This window comes from Taurulus bubalis, assembly GCF_910589615.1.
Source record: "Taurulus bubalis genome assembly, chromosome: 4".
In the NCBI taxonomy this organism is placed as follows: Eukaryota; Metazoa; Chordata; class Actinopteri; order Perciformes; family Cottidae; genus Taurulus; species Taurulus bubalis.
In genome coordinates, this window is record NC_136592.1 from 3,839,933 (window position 1) to 3,859,545 (window position 19,613).

At 44.4% G+C, this 19,613-nt stretch overlaps 1 protein-coding gene across 1 annotated transcript in view; it reads left to right on the plus strand.

Annotated features, from left to right (window-relative positions):
• Window positions 1–19,097, plus strand: part of mctp2b (multiple C2 domains, transmembrane 2b) — a 32,577-nt gene extending 13,480 nt beyond the window's left edge. The window contains exons 5-23 of the mRNA XM_079217119.1: window positions 780–922; window positions 1,079–1,155; window positions 2,009–2,123; window positions 2,259–2,285; window positions 3,897–4,067; window positions 5,210–5,340; window positions 5,815–6,001; window positions 7,840–7,933; window positions 8,041–8,143; window positions 8,290–8,392; window positions 8,583–8,684; window positions 8,905–8,979; window positions 10,143–10,262; window positions 12,943–13,056; window positions 14,639–14,677; window positions 16,490–16,599; window positions 16,817–16,926; window positions 17,255–17,352; window positions 18,249–19,097. Of these exons, the coding sequence (XP_079073245.1) occupies window positions 780–922; window positions 1,079–1,155; window positions 2,009–2,123; window positions 2,259–2,285; window positions 3,897–4,067; window positions 5,210–5,340; window positions 5,815–6,001; window positions 7,840–7,933; window positions 8,041–8,143; window positions 8,290–8,392; window positions 8,583–8,684; window positions 8,905–8,979; window positions 10,143–10,262; window positions 12,943–13,056; window positions 14,639–14,677; window positions 16,490–16,599; window positions 16,817–16,926; window positions 17,255–17,352; window positions 18,249–18,296 (1,967 nt within the window). The 3' untranslated portion in view covers window positions 18,297–19,097. The remainder of the gene's footprint in view (window positions 1–779; window positions 923–1,078; window positions 1,156–2,008; window positions 2,124–2,258; window positions 2,286–3,896; window positions 4,068–5,209; window positions 5,341–5,814; window positions 6,002–7,839; window positions 7,934–8,040; window positions 8,144–8,289; window positions 8,393–8,582; window positions 8,685–8,904; window positions 8,980–10,142; window positions 10,263–12,942; window positions 13,057–14,638; window positions 14,678–16,489; window positions 16,600–16,816; window positions 16,927–17,254; window positions 17,353–18,248) is intronic.
• The last annotated feature ends 516 nt before the right edge of the window (window positions 19,098–19,613 follow it).

The window sequence follows — 19,613 nt, forward strand, 5'->3', positions numbered from 1 at the left end:
TGTCCGGCTTTGTTGTCCTTGTTTAGGATCGAAAAAAGTTCTTCCGTCCATAAACTGTGTTTGGTGGACTGCTGCCCTCAGCTGGTCGATTGTCAGAATAGCTAGAAAGTGACAAGATTGTACTGACTACCCTTTTTTTTTTTTTAAGTGAAAATGATTTTGACGGTGCAAAAAAAAATACAAATATGCTGCGTTCCGAATCCCAGTACAGTCACCGTCGCGTGTTGTCTTATCTACGTGTGATGCAGTCGTCATCAGACGCTCATGAAGTGGAGTGTTCAGCTGCTGTTACCAAATCTGATTGGCTATTCATTCAGGAAGCTGTGGCCCCATCGGTCGGGGAGGAAAGAAACCACATCCTCCACACAGACACTATGAGTAGGCGGGTCCGCCCTTTTACTGGAAACCTTTACATTTACTCAGAAGTGAAGACACAAGGGTAACTGGCCGTTTTGGAAATAAGAGGCGGGCTCACGTCTGTATTTATTACTGTCCGTCACAAGGGCAAGTCAACCCTGCTCTTGGAAGACGGAGCGAAAAGAGACAGATAGGGATGTCCTAAAGTCTGTCAAGCTGTCACCATCGCTTCTTTTAGGTCTGATTCATCAATTCAGCTAATAAGACCCTTCAGCCTTATTATTATTATTATGCTGCAGCGGGGTCTGGTAGTCGATGTGTTAACCCCCAGTAGCAGAAACTATCTCCATCTCCATCACCAGCATGAGTGTTCAGTAACTAATCCAAGCTGCATTGTTTTGTCTTCTATCATTCGTCGTCAGGTACCAGCGACCCGTATGTGAAATTCAAGTTGGACGGGAAGACGTTCTACAAAAGCAAAGTGGTTTACAAAGACCTCAACCCCACATGGAATGAGAGCTTCTCCCTGCCTGTGAAGGATCTGAACCAGAACCTGTACATCAAGGTAACTAAAAGTTCATCATTTTGCCACAGGAGAACTATGTGGGCGCAGCTCCAGAGCCTTGCATGCATCAGGAGGTCCAATGTGCGTCCATGTATCAGTACTGCGTCTCCATGCTGCTCTCTGCATTAACTCTCTTGGTGCTTTGGCTGGACGCAGGTGTACGACCGGGATCTAACCACCGATGACTTCATGGGCTCCGCCAGCGTCACCCTCAGTGATCTGGAGATGGACAAGTGAGTGTCTCAGTGAGAGCAGTCAGATGAGGCATTGTGTGGCTTAGAAACTCATACTGGGTTCTTGAGAATTACAAATAATAATAATAATCTGATGGCAATGTATCAGTATTTCTTTTTTTAACAATTTTTTAATTTTTTTAAATTTTTTTTTTACATTTTTCATAGGAACTGTAACCATGATAAATATTTAGTGGCACAGATTGCAGTTGACAAATAAGCTCACCAGTGCTCTCTAGTGGACAAACTAAGTAGTGGAATAAAAAATGTCTGACATTTATATACTGCGTATAGTAAATAAGTATATTTATTTATATTGCACTTATTACAGATAAAGGTCACAAAGTGCGGTAGAGAGGTCGAGAAAACTATAAACTAAACATAAATCAAACCAAAGTGACCATAACGGGCCAAACAATGCAACCGGTAAGAAAGCATAATAAAATACACATTAAAAGACGGCGCAGTAAAATACACAATAAAAACAATAAAAGAAAATAAATAAATGTATTTAACCAAACGCCAGTGTAAACCAGTAAGTCTTTAGTCTTTTAGAATCAGTATATCAATAGCATATATTCCTACAATAAGCTACACATATATCATGTCACTGTATAATTAAATTAAAAGTTTGTAATAAGCCAGTTGTTTTACAACCCTTTTGGTTTGTGAATTTCTGCACGTGTGTATTAGTGCGTGAACCTTTCTGGAGAACCGCTCATCCAAACAACTTCACACTGGACCTGCACGGTCCTGAGTAATGCACATAACAAGTGTTGCATCGATCGGCTGGTGGTCGAGAAACCTGAAAGACCGACATTCAAGAATTAATTTAATTAATTTTTTTCTTCAGGCTCAGCGAGATGTCTTTGCCCTTAAACGACCCGAACAGCCTGGAGGAGGACATGGGGGTCGTGCTGGTGGACATGAGTCTGTCCATCCGGGACGGAGGCAGCAAAAGAGGCAGTGTAATGCATAACAGAGAGGACACTCCTGCATTGTATTTATTGCACATGCATGGTTTTACCCGCCGTTCCTGTCCATGTCCTACTAACCACAGTGTCATTTTGTTTTGTTGCTAACATGCATGCTCCCGTCGACAGCGGTGGCCCCAAAAAAGAAGTTTCACGGTACGCTGGAGGGAACACACAAGACAAATATATATATATATATATATATATATATATATATATATATATTATAAAGGAATATAGAGAGACCAATATGTTAAGTTATAGCTGGAGTTGATCATTTTGTCTCTTTGCACAAGAGGGCAGCAAATCACCATGTTGTCGACTGTCTATTGCACCAAATTAAATCTGAAAATTATCTCTAGTAACTGTGAGATTAAACATGCAGAGGTACTGTGCACCTGAAGCATATCACATACTGAGTAGATCCACATCTTGACTCATTTAACAAAGTGCTTTTTGACGACTGGATACACGACTCAATGTGTTGTTTAAAGAAGCAGCTGCTGCCGCAAACACTTTCATAGGAAATTAATTTGCCTTTTTAAAGGAAGACTAAGTATCTGTTGTGTCATTTGTGGGAGACGGTACAATCTGGAGCATAGAAGCATCGTCACATACTGAAGTAAACTCCAGCAATGAGTATTCTCTGCACCACATGAGTCCAAACGGCCGTTGAATGGAAATCATTTGACATTTGTAAATCATACCAGTGAGGCTCTAGTAGCAAAAAGCCCAGCGCGTGTTTCATTTAGCACAGATATGTATTATTGCGTATGAGTCAAACTTTTCATTTATAAGAAGAAGAATATGTTTTTTTTAAGCATTAACTAGTGTCGCTTTAAATACATCTAATAATATATTTGTGACCCTTGGTCCAGTAGGACCCAATGGGCTTGGAGTGGGCAGAAGGGAAGTATTGAGACTGCAGCAATGTTGACAATAAAAAATAAAATGAACAATTGCCAGCAATATCTATAAAATGAGTGAGGTGAGGTGTTTTCACCCGCAGAGCAGCTGCTGAATGCTTTGTTGTATTAGTTTTATTTAGTCGGGCCGCTCCGTCTGTGATCCTGGACTCAACGCGGCTCTATTGATGAACGTTTGCGGCCTCCGGGTTGTGCGTGTGGAGGTAGCGGGTGTCATTACCTAGCGGTTGCACCTCCCACATGGGCCACCGTGCGCGTGTCCCAGGCGCTAACTGCGTTCTGCCAAGTGCGTTCAGTGCGGCCCGTTAATTGAAACCTGATTTTTCTGCCGACGCATGTGGCGTCACTGTCGGCTGGATCTGCCTTAATTGAATCTGGGTTTAATATATGTCCCTACAGGGTGGCGTCTTCATGTAAGCTTTCAGCTAATTATCTGAGAATATGGCTCCCTATTATATGTGGAAGAAAGACGCCGCTCTGCATTGTAGCCACTGCAGGCTTTACCTAATCTCTCAGTGGACTGAAGGGACAATTCGGCTTTCTTTTCACTGGAGGAGGACGACAATGCTGCTTCATTCAGCTGTCTCTCCAAAAGAAGCACCGGTTGGGATCACGTCGCTATCCCATAGTAGCTTTGTGTTTTACTCGTGGCAATCCCCAGTTTTTATTTACTGCACCGGTTTGTGTTTGTGTCTCCCGTCTCTGCATGATGCATGCAGTCATTATGAAAGATGAGAGGGAGGTAATGGGTTGGTAGATAGACGCCCTGGTTGCTTGTGAATGTTCCATTTGCATTCTGAATCTCTTTAACCCCCTTTTCCCTTTTCGTTTCAAATCCCAGTCGGGAGGCTCTTCTCAGAACTTCCGTCAGTCGGAGACCCTGAGGAAGAGTCAGCTGTGGACCTCTGTGGTGTCGGTGACTCTGTTCGAGGGTCAGGATCTGCCGCTGGACGCTCAGGGAGGTCAGCTCTTTGTTCGCTTCAGACTGGGAGAGCAGAGACACAAAAGCAAGGTACTGGATGTAGGACTAATGCTTTTCATCTCCTCCTCTCCAATTGTCCTTGTTCTTAAACCCCTCTCCACCCCCTAATCTCTTTTCTTCTCCTCTCCTCCTTTTTTCCTCCTCTCCAATCCCAAACACTTTTTTCTTTATTACTAAACCTTTTACTTCCCCCTCTCTTTTTGCAGGTGTATAATCATGCTATTCTAGTCTCTCCATGCAAAGTGTGGCGTTTAAAATTAAATATGGGACGTGTTTAAAATCTGACATTTTGACGTATGTATCTCTTAGTAATATTGTATATTTACCTTGAGATTGGAATTGTACATTATAAGGTATTTTATGCAGTATATAATATGTTTTTAGCTCACTGTCCAGAGTGATAATTAATACAGCAGTAGAATAAACTGGTAAAAAGTGCAAATGTTGGGCTTCTAATGCCCTTATAATCTCTTACGTGGTCACAGATCATGTATAGCAACGGAATAAGATTGAAATAGATTTTGGTGTGTGTGACATGAGCAGCTTTGATCACTGCTGGGTGACGTCTAGCAGTGATGCTCCTGTTCTTGCGCTGCGGCGCCGCGGTACTGTCACTGATGATCGCCTCTCTATTCTGCCTCATCACCCATCACACATCAAAGCTACATGCTAATGAGCCGCACAGCTCCTTCCTTTCCTTATGTGAAGGTCCAAGATGACAGAAACTTCTTTTTATGCCTTCATGTGCGATGGGAATTTCTGATGCTGATTCCTGAAACCGCTCGAGAACACATGAGTCTGTTGGGAAATTGCAAACTCACAAAAGTTGGTTAAAAACGTCTGGACACACTGTAACTGGTTAATTATCTAAATAATAGGTTATAAATATGTTATGTACTATAAGGTAAGGTAAGGATGTGTATTGTCATTGTAAAAACATACCACGGAATTAAGTACAGCAGTAACATGTAAAAACATTAAGACAGGACATTATAATTTAAAATAAATAAAACATAAAACACAGGCATCAATGGCTCAATACTATGATGCATAAAATAACAGGGAGAATAGGGTATGAACATTTTGTGATGGTTATATTCATTTAAATTGGCTAATCTCAGCATTGAATGCATGTGAATGAGAACATATATCTTGTGTTTTTTTTAATTCAGAATCACTGCAAAGTGGCCAACCCTCAGTGGAGAGAGAGGTTCACCTTTAACCAGTTCATGGACAGGCCAGACAACCTGGAGGTGGAGCTCTGGTCCAAGGAAGGACGGAGGAACGAGGAGTGTTTGGGGACGTGAGTCTGAAACCCAGTGTGTCTGAAACCCAGTGTGTCTGAAACCCAGTGTGTCTGAAACCCAGTGTGTCTGAAACCCAGTGTGTCTGAAACCCAGTGTGTCTGAAACCCAGTGTGTCTGAAACCCAGTGAGTCTCAAACCCAGTGTGTCTCAAACCCAGTGTGTCTGAAACCCAGTGAGTCTCAAACCCAGTGTGTCTCAAACCCAGTGTGTCTCAAACCCAGTGTGTCTCAAACCCAGTGTGTCTCAAACCCAGTGAGTCTCAAACCCAGTGTGTCTGAAACCCAGTGTGTCTGAAACCCAGTGTGTCTCAAACCCAGTGTGTCTCATGTGTGTCACCATGCACGTCTGTGCAGGAGACATCCACATTTTAAAATGTGCGCCACTGCAAGTGTGTGTGTGTGTTTGTGTGTGCGTGTGCGTGCGTGTGTGTGTGCGCCGCAGTATGTGAAGGCCTGTGTTTGTGTGTGCAGGTGTGCCGTTGACCTGTCCAGGATGCCATTCAATAAGAGGCAGCTGCTCACACACACCCTGGACCAGGGGAGAGGGCGCTTGGTCCTCCTGATCACACTGAACACGTGCAGCGGCGTCTCCATCTCTGACCTCTGTGCCGCGCCGCTGGATGAACCCAAAGCACAACAGAACCAGCTGGACAACTATGTCAGTACCTGCACCGATGTTGTGTGTTCTATCTGTGCATCTCTTCACCACCTACTTCTCCCCCAGTTGGAAGTGTCATTATATCTGACACTTCCATTTGGATCGTTACCAGCCGCGACAAGGCGTTTTCACCTCCAGAGTCTGTGTGTGAGTGTGAGTCATGACGGTGGAATGTGTTTGTTTCTGTCTGTCTCTGGATGGTGGGGAGTTGAGATCAAGGTGAAGGCAGAGCTGGAAGATGGGTGGTGGTCTGAAAACACACACACACACACACACACACTTCACGCCCCTGGCTTGATTTGACGGCGCGGCTTATGTGATCCTATCACAAGATGGTCTGTAGTTATCAGGAAAATCTCTTTCCTCTTTTTAGAATCTGTGTCAGTCTGATGATTGTTAATTAAGGCGAGGGGAAGCCCACTGCAAATACAAGAGATAAGAGAGGCGCATATGGTAAGCTGTGATAATGAAGTGGACATTTAGTCCAAACCTATATGTAGTTATTGTCTGAAGCTGATAAAACGTGCTTTAATTTTTGGGGGGTTGAACTTTAAAAGAAGATGTTTTTTTAAGACCTTTAAGCGTTTACTGCTGTACTTTCCGTGTTGAGAGGCCAAGAGATGGCAGCATCTGCCAGGCAGTGTGCTGGGAGTCGGGACCAAAAGTAATTGTGCCTTTTCAGGGTTGAAGGTTGTGACATTCAGTTTCAGCTCCGCTGGGGCGGTCTGTTGCATCGGAAAGAAAACGGGTCCAACGTGAAGCTCACTGCTTCATGATGTTCAGATGGGAGGAGGGGCGATAAATATTTATGACACCAGAAGATACCAGACCATTACGATCTGCTTTAATAGATACTGTTATCAAAAGCTGCACTTAAATCCAATTCCTGTTTTTTTCTTCAATCATTTTTCCAAAGCAAAACATAGATATCACTGAGATTTCATATCTTGTCATATTGTGCCTGTCTTGCAGCCGCTAGTTTGAGTTCAGGACAAATAAGCATGGGAAGAAGAACTTGCAGTGACTTGAAACGCGCTTGAGATGGAGAATCAATCATGCAATGCAGTTAGGAGTCGGCCTGTTTTGAGAACACGTGTCTTGTTTGTGTATTGAAGTTAAATCCTGAAGTCGGCCACTGAAGAGAAACCGTTCCACTGCGCAATGAAAAAATAATTCCCAGAATCCCTCCATGCCGTCGTCAAGTATGTCATGCTGTTTTCTGATCAAGATTACTGCGAGGAAAGAAGATCTTTTGACCAGTTCAAGTTATTTTTAATGTTCCAAAAACATACTATGCAAAAGCACTGCTTTTTGTTGACTTTCCCAGAAAAAAATGCCAGTGCCCCAACAACATTTAACACAACTTATTTAAACTCATTTCTTTAATATTAGCAAAGTGCATAGTCTGTTTGGCACTGAGGTGGGAAACGTCTGCATTAAATGCTGTGGATTTATCTTTGAATGTCCAAATGATATGGATCACGTGGCTAATTTATACACATGTAAATACTCTGTTAATATATGTTCTTTATGTTGTGAATCAAACATTTAATAAATCTAAAATCCAATGGAAAGCTGGGCTAAGGAGCACGCAGTAAGTTTTTGAAGCAAATATCTTATTACAAGGATTCCCAAACATTGTGAGGAATTGTTTGAGCATTTTTTTTTTCTCACTGCTCAAAAAAAAATGAAAAGAAAGTCTGGCTCATGTATCCTATGACTAAAAACAAAGAGAATGGAGGGTTGTGCAGGCTTGTGGTGGCAGTAGGTGCTCTCTGATGTTTTCTATCTTATGTTAATGTGTCCAAACCCCCGCGCTTCCTGTCTGTCCCCCACAGAGTTTGAAAAGGTCCCTGAAAAATGTCCGTGATGTTGGTTTTCTTCAAATCAAAGTCATCAAGGCTGCAGATTTGCTGGCTGCTGATTTAAACGGTGCGTCACACGTTCTGCTTTATCTCTTTGTTCTTTTGTTGCATTAAACGGGACAGAGGGAGCCGAGTGTGAAAGTGTGTTTTTTTTTTTTATGTCGTGTTCTGCAGGCAAGAGTGATCCCTTCTGTGTGTTGGAGCTGGGGAACGACAGACTGCAGACTCACACGGTCTACAAGAGCCTCCACCCAGAGTGGAATAAAGTCTTCACATTGTCAGTTTGAGTCTCTCTCTTTTCTCATTAACACGCACACAACGTGATGCATGTGCGTTGTGTTCCGTTTGATCACATTTGAAACACTCCTGGAACATTGTGGCCATTGTTTGTGAGGAGAATCTGGCCTCTCGTTGTCTCCGCAGTCCCGTCAAAGACATTCACGACGTCCTGGTGGTGACCGTCTTCGACGAGGACGGAGACAAGGCGCCAGACTTCCTGGGAAAAGTTGCCATTCCCCTGCTCACGGTACTCGCTCCCTCACTAAGAGTCCGTCACGCCGACAATAGACTTAATGTATTTGCACTGTGTGTCTAAATTAAAGTGAAGAGGGCGATAGCACTCCAGCGCGTGGAAGACTCGCTAAGACGTGATGCGGCACGACTGACGGTCGGGTTCACGGATGAGTTCAGCACCTGACGCCCTTTCTGTCCTGCAGATCCGCAGGGGACAGCCGATCGCCTTCCCGCTGAAGAAAGAGGACTTGGGTGGGCTGTCGAAGGGGACCATCACTCTGGAGCTGGAGGTTATTTTTAACCCTGTAAGTAAAAGTTCAGCCTGCAATAAGGACACGTGTGTGTGTGTGTGTGTGTGTGTGTGTGTGTGTGTGTGTGTGTGTGTGTGTGTGTGTGTGTGTGTGTGTGTGTGTGTGTGTGTGTGTGTGTGTGTGTGTGTGTGATGGCGATGAAGCACATCGGCCCCCATTCTGTCTGCTTCTCATTGCTTCATGACTTTTCTCTTCTTCTTCTTCTTCTTATCAGGTCAGAGCGAGTGTGAGAACCTTCCAACCAAAGGAGAAAAGATTCATGGAGGATAATCCCAAATTTTCTAAAAAGGTTCAATGCAGCGACGATACCCTTTTATGTATGAAACAGGATTGGGGGAATCATCATTTTCCATTAAGTCAAGAAAACACATTTGGTAACACACATATGGTACATTTATTTTCATTCATCCGGAGCAGCGTACACTTGCATACAAAGGGTAGAATATCCATCAACTCCATTAGTGCTGAATCCATTCTTCGATAAATCAATTAGTTGAATATATTATATAAATGTTCTGCACGTTCTCTTCTGATGGTACATTTAATGTTTGGAGTTCAGACTGTTGGTTGGAGAAAAAACAAATGGGTTTGAAGATGTTTGAACCTTTTGACATTTTATTGACCAAACAATGAATTATTTATTCAAGAAACATACGAGCAGATTAATTGCTAATGAAAGTTCTTTGTTGCAGCTTTAAACTCCACAGTGTTAAACGTTACAAGCGACCAACAGTAAAGAGGCCGAGGGTCAGAGGTCACTGCACTTTTGACGATAATCATGTGATGCTTGGACAATTGAAACTTAAAAAAAGGAGCTAAGAGAGAAAGAGGCAGAAGACAAGTTGTTGTCCATGTTTATTATCAATAGCTCTTTATGAACTGATCATAAAAACATTTAAAAACACATTGTTAATGAACATTTTGAGCGTTTAACTTTTCTCTGAAAACCAAATGCCTGAATTAGTAGAATTGAGCTTTAATTGACCCCAACTGTGACTGAGTTTGTGTCCAGTGTTCTGCTACGTTAGTTTGATATACAGTGTGCGAGACAGGGTGCGAGACAGGGTGCCTGACTGTCTGTACTTCCCACAAAGACTCATTGTTGTCAGACAATACATCGCTCGCTAACGCCAAAATTGGCTTACGCACTGAGCGCTCGGATCGTAATGTGCGGGGTTTCCTTTCTGTTTTCATGTTGAAAGTCTTGGTTGACAAAATCAGGTCAGATTACTGACATTTTTTGCCCCCTGACCACAATGGCTCATGCGTGCCAAAAACCTACCAGCTCCTCGACTATGACACTCGCTGACTGGACGTTTCCTGTTTGGCATGAACGACTCAAAAAAAAAAAGGGGGGAAAATCAACCTATACACAATGAAAACATCCTTTTTGAGCACTTTTCTACATATTTGAAACATAACTACTGTAATATCTCTGTGTGTCTCGTTCAGGAGCTGGCCAGGAACGTGCTGCGTGTCCAGACTCTGTACCGGGCCATCAAGTCGACGTTGCAGTATATCAAAAGCTGCTTCCAGTGGGAGAGCATCCAGAGGAGCCTGCTAGCCTTCCTGGTGAAGCGCTTTCCCTGCTTATCAACACGCTATCTGCATCTCCCTCTGTTTCCCCTCAAGGCTGCGGAAGACGACCGCGGTCTGCCTCTCCCCTACTTGAACTCTCCCCGCGAGATTATTAATCAATGCGGCGTTGGGGCTCGGCCCCGTCTCTGCGTTGGAGCGGACGCTTTCGGTGTTTGCGTGTCTCGTGGATCCAGAGTTAAGCCTCAGCTGGAGAGAGGAGCGTCCCAGTGGAGTCGAGATAGTCTATTTTTGTTCTACTTCCCTGACAACTCATTAACCCTCCGTCCAAGCTGCGCGCGGTTTGATTTAGACGCCATTATGCAGACAGAAGTCCAATTAAAAGGCTCTTCAGAGATAAGGCGTGTTCTCCATCCTCCCATTGTTGAATACAAGTGTTCAGCAAATGCGGAGACGGACCCCTTGTCTTTTAAACTGTAAAGTGGAGCGTGCGCTGATCTTTTTGACTCCACTCTCTCCCAGATCATAGCTCGATTTGAAAAGGCACACAGCAAGTTGTGCTTTAACTATGCAGGCAATCAAGGTCATGGAAAGTTCTTTTTGTTTTTGCGGCCAGCGTCCTGTAGATGGCACTAAAGTTTTGCAAAGACTTGTAAAGGAGATACTGTACAGCAGCCAATAGTACAGTTTGTTCTGAAAAAAAAAAAAAGGGAGCTGCTATCGAAACAGAAGCTTCAGCTTCGAGGCGCTCATTTAGTTTTGTGGTTTCTAGAAGCTGTGTCGTCCAGGACGGGGTCAGCAGGCAGTGTACTGTAGCCTGAAATATTTACACTGTAGTTAATGCAGGTACTCAAACAAATACAATACATACATACAGTATAGAGTTAATTATGAGGGATAATATTGTTGTTTTGCTTGACAGATATCACACACACACACACACACTGTCAGAAATCAGAGAAGCATGAACAAGCGCACAATGTGCACACGTCCTCCCACTGCATCTCAGCGTTTGAGAGACAGTGCCATCTGTACTCGTGTTTTCACACCAACGCGCCCCGCCATTTCAAGCCTCAGCGAGGAGAAATAAATGGCTGCTTAATGTCTCTCCACATGAGAGGGTCGAAGCAAAAGCTTCCCTCTTCTCCGTGACGGGACACCTGCAGCATCTGCCGACTGTCAGACGCGTCGGTGCGGAGCGTTTTCAGACGTGCGGGGCTCTCCCAGTGAGAAGCCTCAGCGATGCACACAATGCCACAGTGTTGGTGCCTCTACCCACCTAGGATAGACCACACATGTACAAGGTGGGGGGGCTTGTATTATGTAAGCATGTTATGTCCTTACAAATGCTGCAGACCAACTCGTATATTGGAGGAAGTAACCCCAACACTCTGCTGCAGCCTCTCTGGGGCTCGTTGGACCGGTAGCGTGCGGTGGCAAAACGTTTGGGTAGATATTCTGGTTCACTGACTGTCGTCCACTTTCATCATTATCCCACGGTTGTCCGTAATAATCAGAAGCTGCCGTTCAGCAGGTGTTCCCCGCTTTAAAGCGATGGATGTTGGGGAAGACGTCGGTGATGTCTGTGCTCATGCCAACCCTTCCCCGAGCTTCAGTGTGGAAATCCCGTTGATTTCTGAATATGCGCTACCCTCCAGTTCAGTAGCTCTCGGTTCATTTTTCTGTTCCCCTCCCCTCCCCCACTCCCCCCCCCCGCCCCTCTCTCTGTGATCTGGATTGTATTTCCAGAGCTCTTTTTGCTGTCCAAGACTGTGTAATGCCTCTCAAGCCGAAATGGGCTGCAGTTATCGCAATCTTTATGGGCTGGGTATACATTTCCACCAAAGCGTGACTTGGCTTTCCCTCTGTCCCGGCTCTCCCAGTCATTACAAAGTCCTCTCTAATAAAACATAACCCTTTCAGTGAGGAATTGGTTTCATCTCCTCTCCCAGGCCCTGTTTTTGGCCTGTGATAACACAGACAAGAGCCTGCTTGGCTTTTTGCACATTAAAGCCGGTGTTGGTAGTGGCGCTGGTGCTGCTGGTGGGGGTCGGGTTGGGTTCTGCCATCTTTTATGTCAGCTGGTGCCTCAGAGGAGAGCGATGTCTTTACCAGATGTTCACTTCTATTTTTATTAGCGTTTAAAAACCTGTAAACCCTTCCCCACGCCTTGTGGCGCTCTGCCATTTTGGCCGGCGCTGCCTCTCCGGCAGGATTATATTTTCGGTCCATTCAGCCGCCACAAGCCTTTTTTATTTATTTACTTGTGTCCCTCTGATCCATTCTACCTACAGGTGGATTGTCCATCACGAGCGCCATCACGGATGTTAATGACATATTCGCACATAGGCTCCCCGCGGCCGGCTTTAATGTACATGAGAGGGAGGCGCATCAATTAGACGTATGCGGTTAATGTCAATGCGTATACAGGGGGTGGAGGCAGGGCCGGTCCAGCTGAGCGCAGGGCCGGCCCTGCACAGCAAATGCAAAATACCATAAAATGTACGGAGGAAGCGAGGCTTTGATAGTGGCAGGGTAGCCTTCATCAGCTTGACCACTGCTAATTAAATCAATAGCAGATTGGATCAACCTTTAGCTAGCGGGGACTCTGGGACGATGGGAACGGTCTTAATGAAGAGCAGCCCGTTTCATACTCCACCCCCTGCGTGTGTCCGACCTCACTGATATCTGACCCCGTTGCCCCCGCTGCCTGCAGGTGTTCGTGGTGACGGTGTGGCACTGGCAGTTCTACATGCTGCCGTTCTTCCTGGTGCTGCTCATCGCGTGGAACTACCTCCAGGTCCGGTCCGGCCGGGTCAGTCAGGACTTGGTGAGTCCAGAGCCGCTCCGTGCCGTCGTCTTCTTCTCCGTCGGCCAAGTGACCTGCTGGTTCTCGTTTATTTTATTTAGTAGAAAAAGAGCCACCTCCTCCACCACATTTTGCTCTCCGAATTAAATGGTTTGTTTCCATAGCAACCAGCTTCACCTAGCTACATAATAATAAAATGACACATAAGCATAGAAAACTCACTGAATGGACTAATGCAACATATCATTATAGACTAAGCTAATTTTCTTTGCTCGTCCCTCACTATTGCTGCTATTTTCTTTTTCCCGTGTTAAAGTCTTCTTCTTGTTACTGTCCCTTGAATCCTTCCTCCTCTTCGTCACTGTAATTGCTCTGTTGCCCTCTTCTCGTTGTGACTGGTCAAATTAGACAAAGTTTTAACCACTCTGCTTTTGAAAAGGTCACAATTCACACTGCTTTCTTTCTTCTTTCCCCCTCTGAGCCGGTCTCCGTTTCACAGGAAGTAGGATGTTGCATGTGTCCTGCGCTGCGTGGAGCAGCAGCTGTATTTACTGTACTCGCTCAGACACAGACTATAGGTTATAGCAAATTACATACACAGTGCGCTGTTCAGACAACAATGTGCTTTATTGTGTCGTGAAGTATGTGAAATATGTGCTGATTTACAGCCATGTAGGGCTGCGACGATAATGATTATTTTCATCATCGATTAATCCGCTGGTTCTTTTTTTTCCATTAATTAATACGTTCTTCAAGTTATTCCATCTACAATCATTTTAAAACAATGATAAATAAGTAAGTCAATCATCTAATCCATTCAGCGTTAATTAATATAGAGCCGTTACTACAGCATATTGAGTGTTCACAGCGGCTAATGGGTGACAGTGAAATGGTTTTACATGCGTGTCCGATGATGGGAGCAGAACATGGATGCTGAGGTGTGAGTAACTGCAGCCAAAGGCAAAGCCGGGGCCGAGAACGACAGCTTAGCGATGCTAAAACGGACGGGAACTGCAGAGTCGGGTGATAATTCTCTGTGGGTTTGTCACTTTGAGCGACGCCTTTTAACATACGAGTCCTCATGTGAGCCACTGTGATGTACATAACATACATCACTGCCGCTTTGGCCCGGCCTGGTACGGCGGAGCGGGGTTTTCCTGCAGTTGCCTCGAAACAAAGCCAACGCGGCCCGTCAGTCAGCTGTCCTGCAGAGTGTTTTTGGAGGCTGACCTCGGGGTCACCGCTGATCCCTGCACTTTGTCAGACGACGACCCCGTGAGCTCGCTGGAGTTGATGCAGTCACAACGAGACAGTGTAGTGTAGAACTGTGTTTTTCAACCTCCTTTGAGCCGCATACCAACAACCAAAAAAAAGTCACATTGTAGCATAATACAGCAGATATGATAGGTAATTATTGCGCTACCTACTGGCATGGAAGATTTAATTGCCGAACATTATTTGCGGCAATTAAATAATATTTATTTGGACCGATTAAGTGAAATTGTACATTTTCCCACGGCACACCTGACGATCTCTCACGGCACACTGGGTGAAAATCACTGGTGTTAGAAAATCTCGACGATAAATATTCTTTTTCTTTCAGAACATGGATTTGGGTGATGAAGATGAGGATGATGAGAAGGTATGTATAAATGTTTTTTGGTTGTTGTTTTTTTTAACAGTTATTTCTTGACTAAGCATCTTTATTTCTATGTGCCGACGACTAGAAAAGAGGTTGGCTTTATTTGGACATGTTGACAAAGATGTCTGCCTATGATCTATGATTTTATCTTGCTAAGCTCTTTATTCAGTACTAAATCCTCCGCAGCATTGTGGCTCCTGCCAGCCACGAGTTGTATTTTTTTTTTTTTTTTACTTACCGAAAAGACATTTGGGCTTAATGAAGACCTCACCAGCCCGTTTCCACATGTCACGACGCATTCATATGCTAATGGCGGGCTCGGGGGAAAAGGTTCTGCTGCATTTGGGAAAGTCCCTGAGCTTAACACGCCACATAATACCATCAATATGGAACTAATGACGGCACTTAGACATGCTTTTTCAAAGCTCATTTTGAAAGTTGGTGTTCAAAGTGTGACGACGCTTTTAAGGCAATGAAACATTCCCTCGGAATGACAGCCTGTTATTGTGGACGTCGCCCTGAGGTAAAGCGGTTCTCATACTGGTTTCAGTGGGAACGTGACCCTGAAATGGCTGAAGTGGTTTAGGGCAGTGAGGATATTTGAGCGAGGTGAAGCTAAATTGTCTTCCATGTGTTTCCTGAGACTGAACATCCAGGTTCGAGCTCTTTTCCCAGGCTCGTCTCCTACGTCTGGGTGGCGTTGAGCCAGCAATCCCTCACGGCGTTTCTGAGCCGGAGCAAACGAACACCGCAGAGATCACGTGGTGACAAAGACCCCGGTTTGGCCGGTAAACGGTCCCCCGATGACCGCCGAGCCCGGCTCCCTCTCTCTAGTCGCTCGGCCTCCCTGTGTTTGATGTGGACACGTCGTCTGTCTCTCGCTCCACAGATCTTCACGGAGTCTGGTCTCCTCGTTTCACTTTGAAGCCGTTCCCCCCTCCTGGGATCTGGGACTAGCCTGAGAACAGAACCCCGTCTCTTTCATAATGTTTAGTCCAGTCCCGTCCTGAAGAGCATTCACTTGGAAAAAGACATTTTTCAAATTGCCGTTGAAGTATCTGCCTTTACGTTGATGTTTTGCAGACGCTCTCATCCTCAGCGGCTTCCTCAGAGACACTTGGATAGGCATTATTATGATGATGATTATTATTATTAAGTCTATAGGGATGAAATCCGGGGCCTTGAGGATGTCTCCGATATCTCTGGCCAGATAAAGCTGTTTACAGTCGAGCTGACAAATTACTAATTCAAATCAAGATATTCATGAGAATCACATTTGATCTACTTCAGAATATCTTTATTTATTCAGTGTGATAAATAATACTTTAACCTTTTTGATTTCACAAGGGTTTATTTTTGTTTTCTGAAAGTTGCTATGACCAAATCATCTTTGTAATAAAATTACATTGATGTAAACTAACAAAAGTGCTTTTTTTGTTGTAATTGTTTGTACATGTATTTTAATACGTTTTAATACCTCTTTTATTTGGTGCTGATGATACTTTCAAGAGTAATTTAATGAGTCTGACAGTCTGTCACCAGGTATTATAGCAACTATCTTTTTTTAACCAGCACAAACCTTTTATTAGATTCATGAAGGCCCAACCTTTTTATTTTGTTTAATGTGTACTTTTGTTGAAATTCTAATACAATTTAGCCGATAAAAATGATCGACTCTCCTCTTGATACGATTCCCCACCACGACATACCGAAATAGCAAATGGGGAAAAGGTGCCTTAAAAAGTGAACGCACCTTTCCGAACTCTCTGTTGTGGACTGTATGAAGTGTTTGGTTTTGTTTTTGTGCTGAAGGATTCGGAGAGAAGAGGACTGATGGAGAAAATCCACATGGTCCAAGACACCATCATCACGCTTCAAAACCTGCTGGACGAGATCGCCTGTTTTGGGGAGAGGATTAAAAAGTATGAATCAACATATTTATTATTATTTATTTATGTATTTCAGCTCGAGCCATCTCAAGTGTTTAATGGATTGTAATTAGGAAATCTTGAAATGTACCATTTCCTGAATTAATCTGCATTCGAGGGGCCTCCATGTTCTTATTACACTGTGCTGTATTTTATGTACAATCAGTAATGGAGTTCCTCAACACTGATGCTTATGATCTTTATTTCCCAGCACTTTCAACTGGTCGGTGCCGTTCCTGTCCAGCCTGGCTTTCCTGATCTTTGTCATTGCAACTCTCCTCACATACTACGTCCCTGTGCGCTACGTCGTTCTGATATGGGGTGAGTCTCGCTGTCTGCTTTTGGGGATGGATGTGTGTGTTTTTGTCTTAACTTTATTGGAGTGCGTCTGTCCATGAACTCGTCTAATTTGCCGTTATAGTTCATATACTTCTTCCCCCATTTGTACTTGATTTGTAAAAAAAAAGTCTTTGGGCCTAAAAAGTGAAAGTAAAAGGAGGAAACAAAGAAAAGGCACAAGCTGTGGCAGTCCGTGCAACGTTTCTTGGACAGCAGAGTCTCCTCTGCCGGTGTTTGTTTGTGTGGAAACAAAGAGCGCAGCCACAAGAGACTAGCGCTAATGATATGTTGGTGTGAATTTCTGTTTTAGGTATCAATAAATTCACCAAGAAATTACGGAACCCGTACAGCATTGACAACAATGAGGTGCTTGATTTCCTGGCGAGGGTGCCTTCAGATGTGCAAAAGGTAAGCCCCGCCGGATCACCCGGCCAGGAAGCCCCAAATCCCAGAGCCCGCGAGCTTTGCTTTTTGCTAAAACAACTCCCAGGCATTCATCGCTCGTGTCTGTATAATTAGCTTCAGCTGTATAATTATGTAGCCCCGTATAATTTCTGTTGTGTTTCGGTGGTGATACATCCCTGGTGGAGGTCTGCTGCCTGGCTGCCTCGCAGGGCAGGCTGTTCCCAGGCCGGGACGGCAGACGCTGCTGCTGCTGCTGCTGCTGCTGCTGCTGCTGCTGGTTGTGTCTCCTGCATGAACTCCCCGCCCCCGCCAGTCTGCACACTGTCACTCCTCCAACTCGCATCCACCTAAAAATACCAGCAAAATAAGTTTGAGCTGATTTTCTAGAACATTCTACGTCGCTGTAATAGTACAAAATAATACACTTTGCAGGATTTTGCATTGATGGCTTTTTTTGGTAGCTTTTTTTAAATGTATTATTAACAATCTCTTCCCTTTCATGTGTGGCGTCTCTTCTTCCTTTATTTCCTCTCTGTCTTCTCTCTTTTTACCCGTCTCCTCCTCCTCCTCCCCCTCTCTCTCTGTCCTTTTCTCTCTAAGCTGTTTGACCCCGTTTGCCTCCTCCCTCCCCTCCTCGGATGCCCTTGGGCCTCTGGGTTTAGTGACTGTGACTCTCTTTAGATTCTCAGCTGACCACTGTTATTCTGTCTGTGCAATGACCATGGGCATCCTTCATGCAGCGGCAGTACTTTACTTCCTCATGGAAAATGTTATATGTTTTTGCAATAGTTGTTAAATAAAAGCACTGCAAGTTGAACAAAAAGTAATGCCTCATTGGTAAAAATAAAGAGTCTCACTTTTATCCTCTCTGAGTGACACTGTTTCTTTTTTCCTAATAGGTTCACTACAGTGAGATGAGAGGCACCCGGAGGAAGAAACTTGTGTAGGCTTCCTACTCAAAATCAGTTTCCAGAGGACGTCTCGGGTGCGGGGGTTTGAGTCCTAACTCGCTGTGGTGGTACGCAGCTCGGGAACCAGCACCTAAAGACTTTCTGACCAAAGAAGTCCATACGGAGGGACAGAGATTACGGAGGAGCAACTTGATGTTTTGTTGTTTGTACAGTTTACTCTACAGCAATCGCATCAGAAGCTGTTTTTATACGTCCGGGCCTCAGGTCGTGTCCTCCTGACACCGGCTGAAACATCCGTTTGTATTATACTGAATGTATATGCTTGGTATGTAACATTTGTGTGTATATTTTTACTTTATTTACATTGATGGAAGTCATCAAGTTTGGTTATTCCAAAAAAATTGATTATCCAGCATTTGAAAAAAATAAGGAGATGAAAGTAAATTTCATCACAAAGCGTTTTCATACAAATCGGTTGCATCTTGAAGTTTTAAACATTATGATGAATTGAGGTAACAATGATTGTGCCTTTTGTTCATACAGCAACATACGATATGTCATATTCTTTTATTTCTTACATTACCTTTTTAAAGTAGATACAGAGCTATGTGCATACAATATTGACTGACTGATTTTACTTATTTTGACATGCAGAGATGAGTGCCTACATTTAATTTGACCTTTTCCTTCATCCGTGGAAGGTGGGCTGTGTGACTCTTTGCTTGCAAGTGGGATGGGACCAGATTTGTACACTTTATTTATTAATGATAATCACTGATGAAGACTTTGTATCTCATTTCTAACGGCAATAAATGCACACGATCACAATGTACTATATGTTCTGCCCCTGTGTCTCAGCTCTTTTGAATTCCCCTGCACACACTCTTCCTCCTAACCGTGCTGCAGGATTGTGGGCATTTTAGCGGCACATTTCCCAAGCCCCGTCTCTTCATGAGGCTTTCATGAAGCGAGGCTGTGCGAGACCTCACCGGCACCCGGGCTCCCCGCTGCGCCGACGGCCCTTGGGCGTCGCCAGGAGCAGGAGGACCCCGGCGACCTCCTCTCGGCTGCTGTGACGAGATGCCCAGCAGCCAGAGTCCTATCGAGCGCAGCAGCCGGACACAATCTCCGGTACCGGGCTGCACACACTCACACACACACATACACACACACACACACACACACATCGTTCGGGAGCAGGAGGAAAGATGTTAAAACCAGCCACAAGCAACAACAGCCGCACCAATTTAGGGATTGGAGAATTGGAATAGTTAAGATGTTGGCGTTCAGAGTAATACCCTGGGATTTATGGCTTTTAAGTCGGAGCGCGTGGGCTCTCAGTCTGCAGCCTCT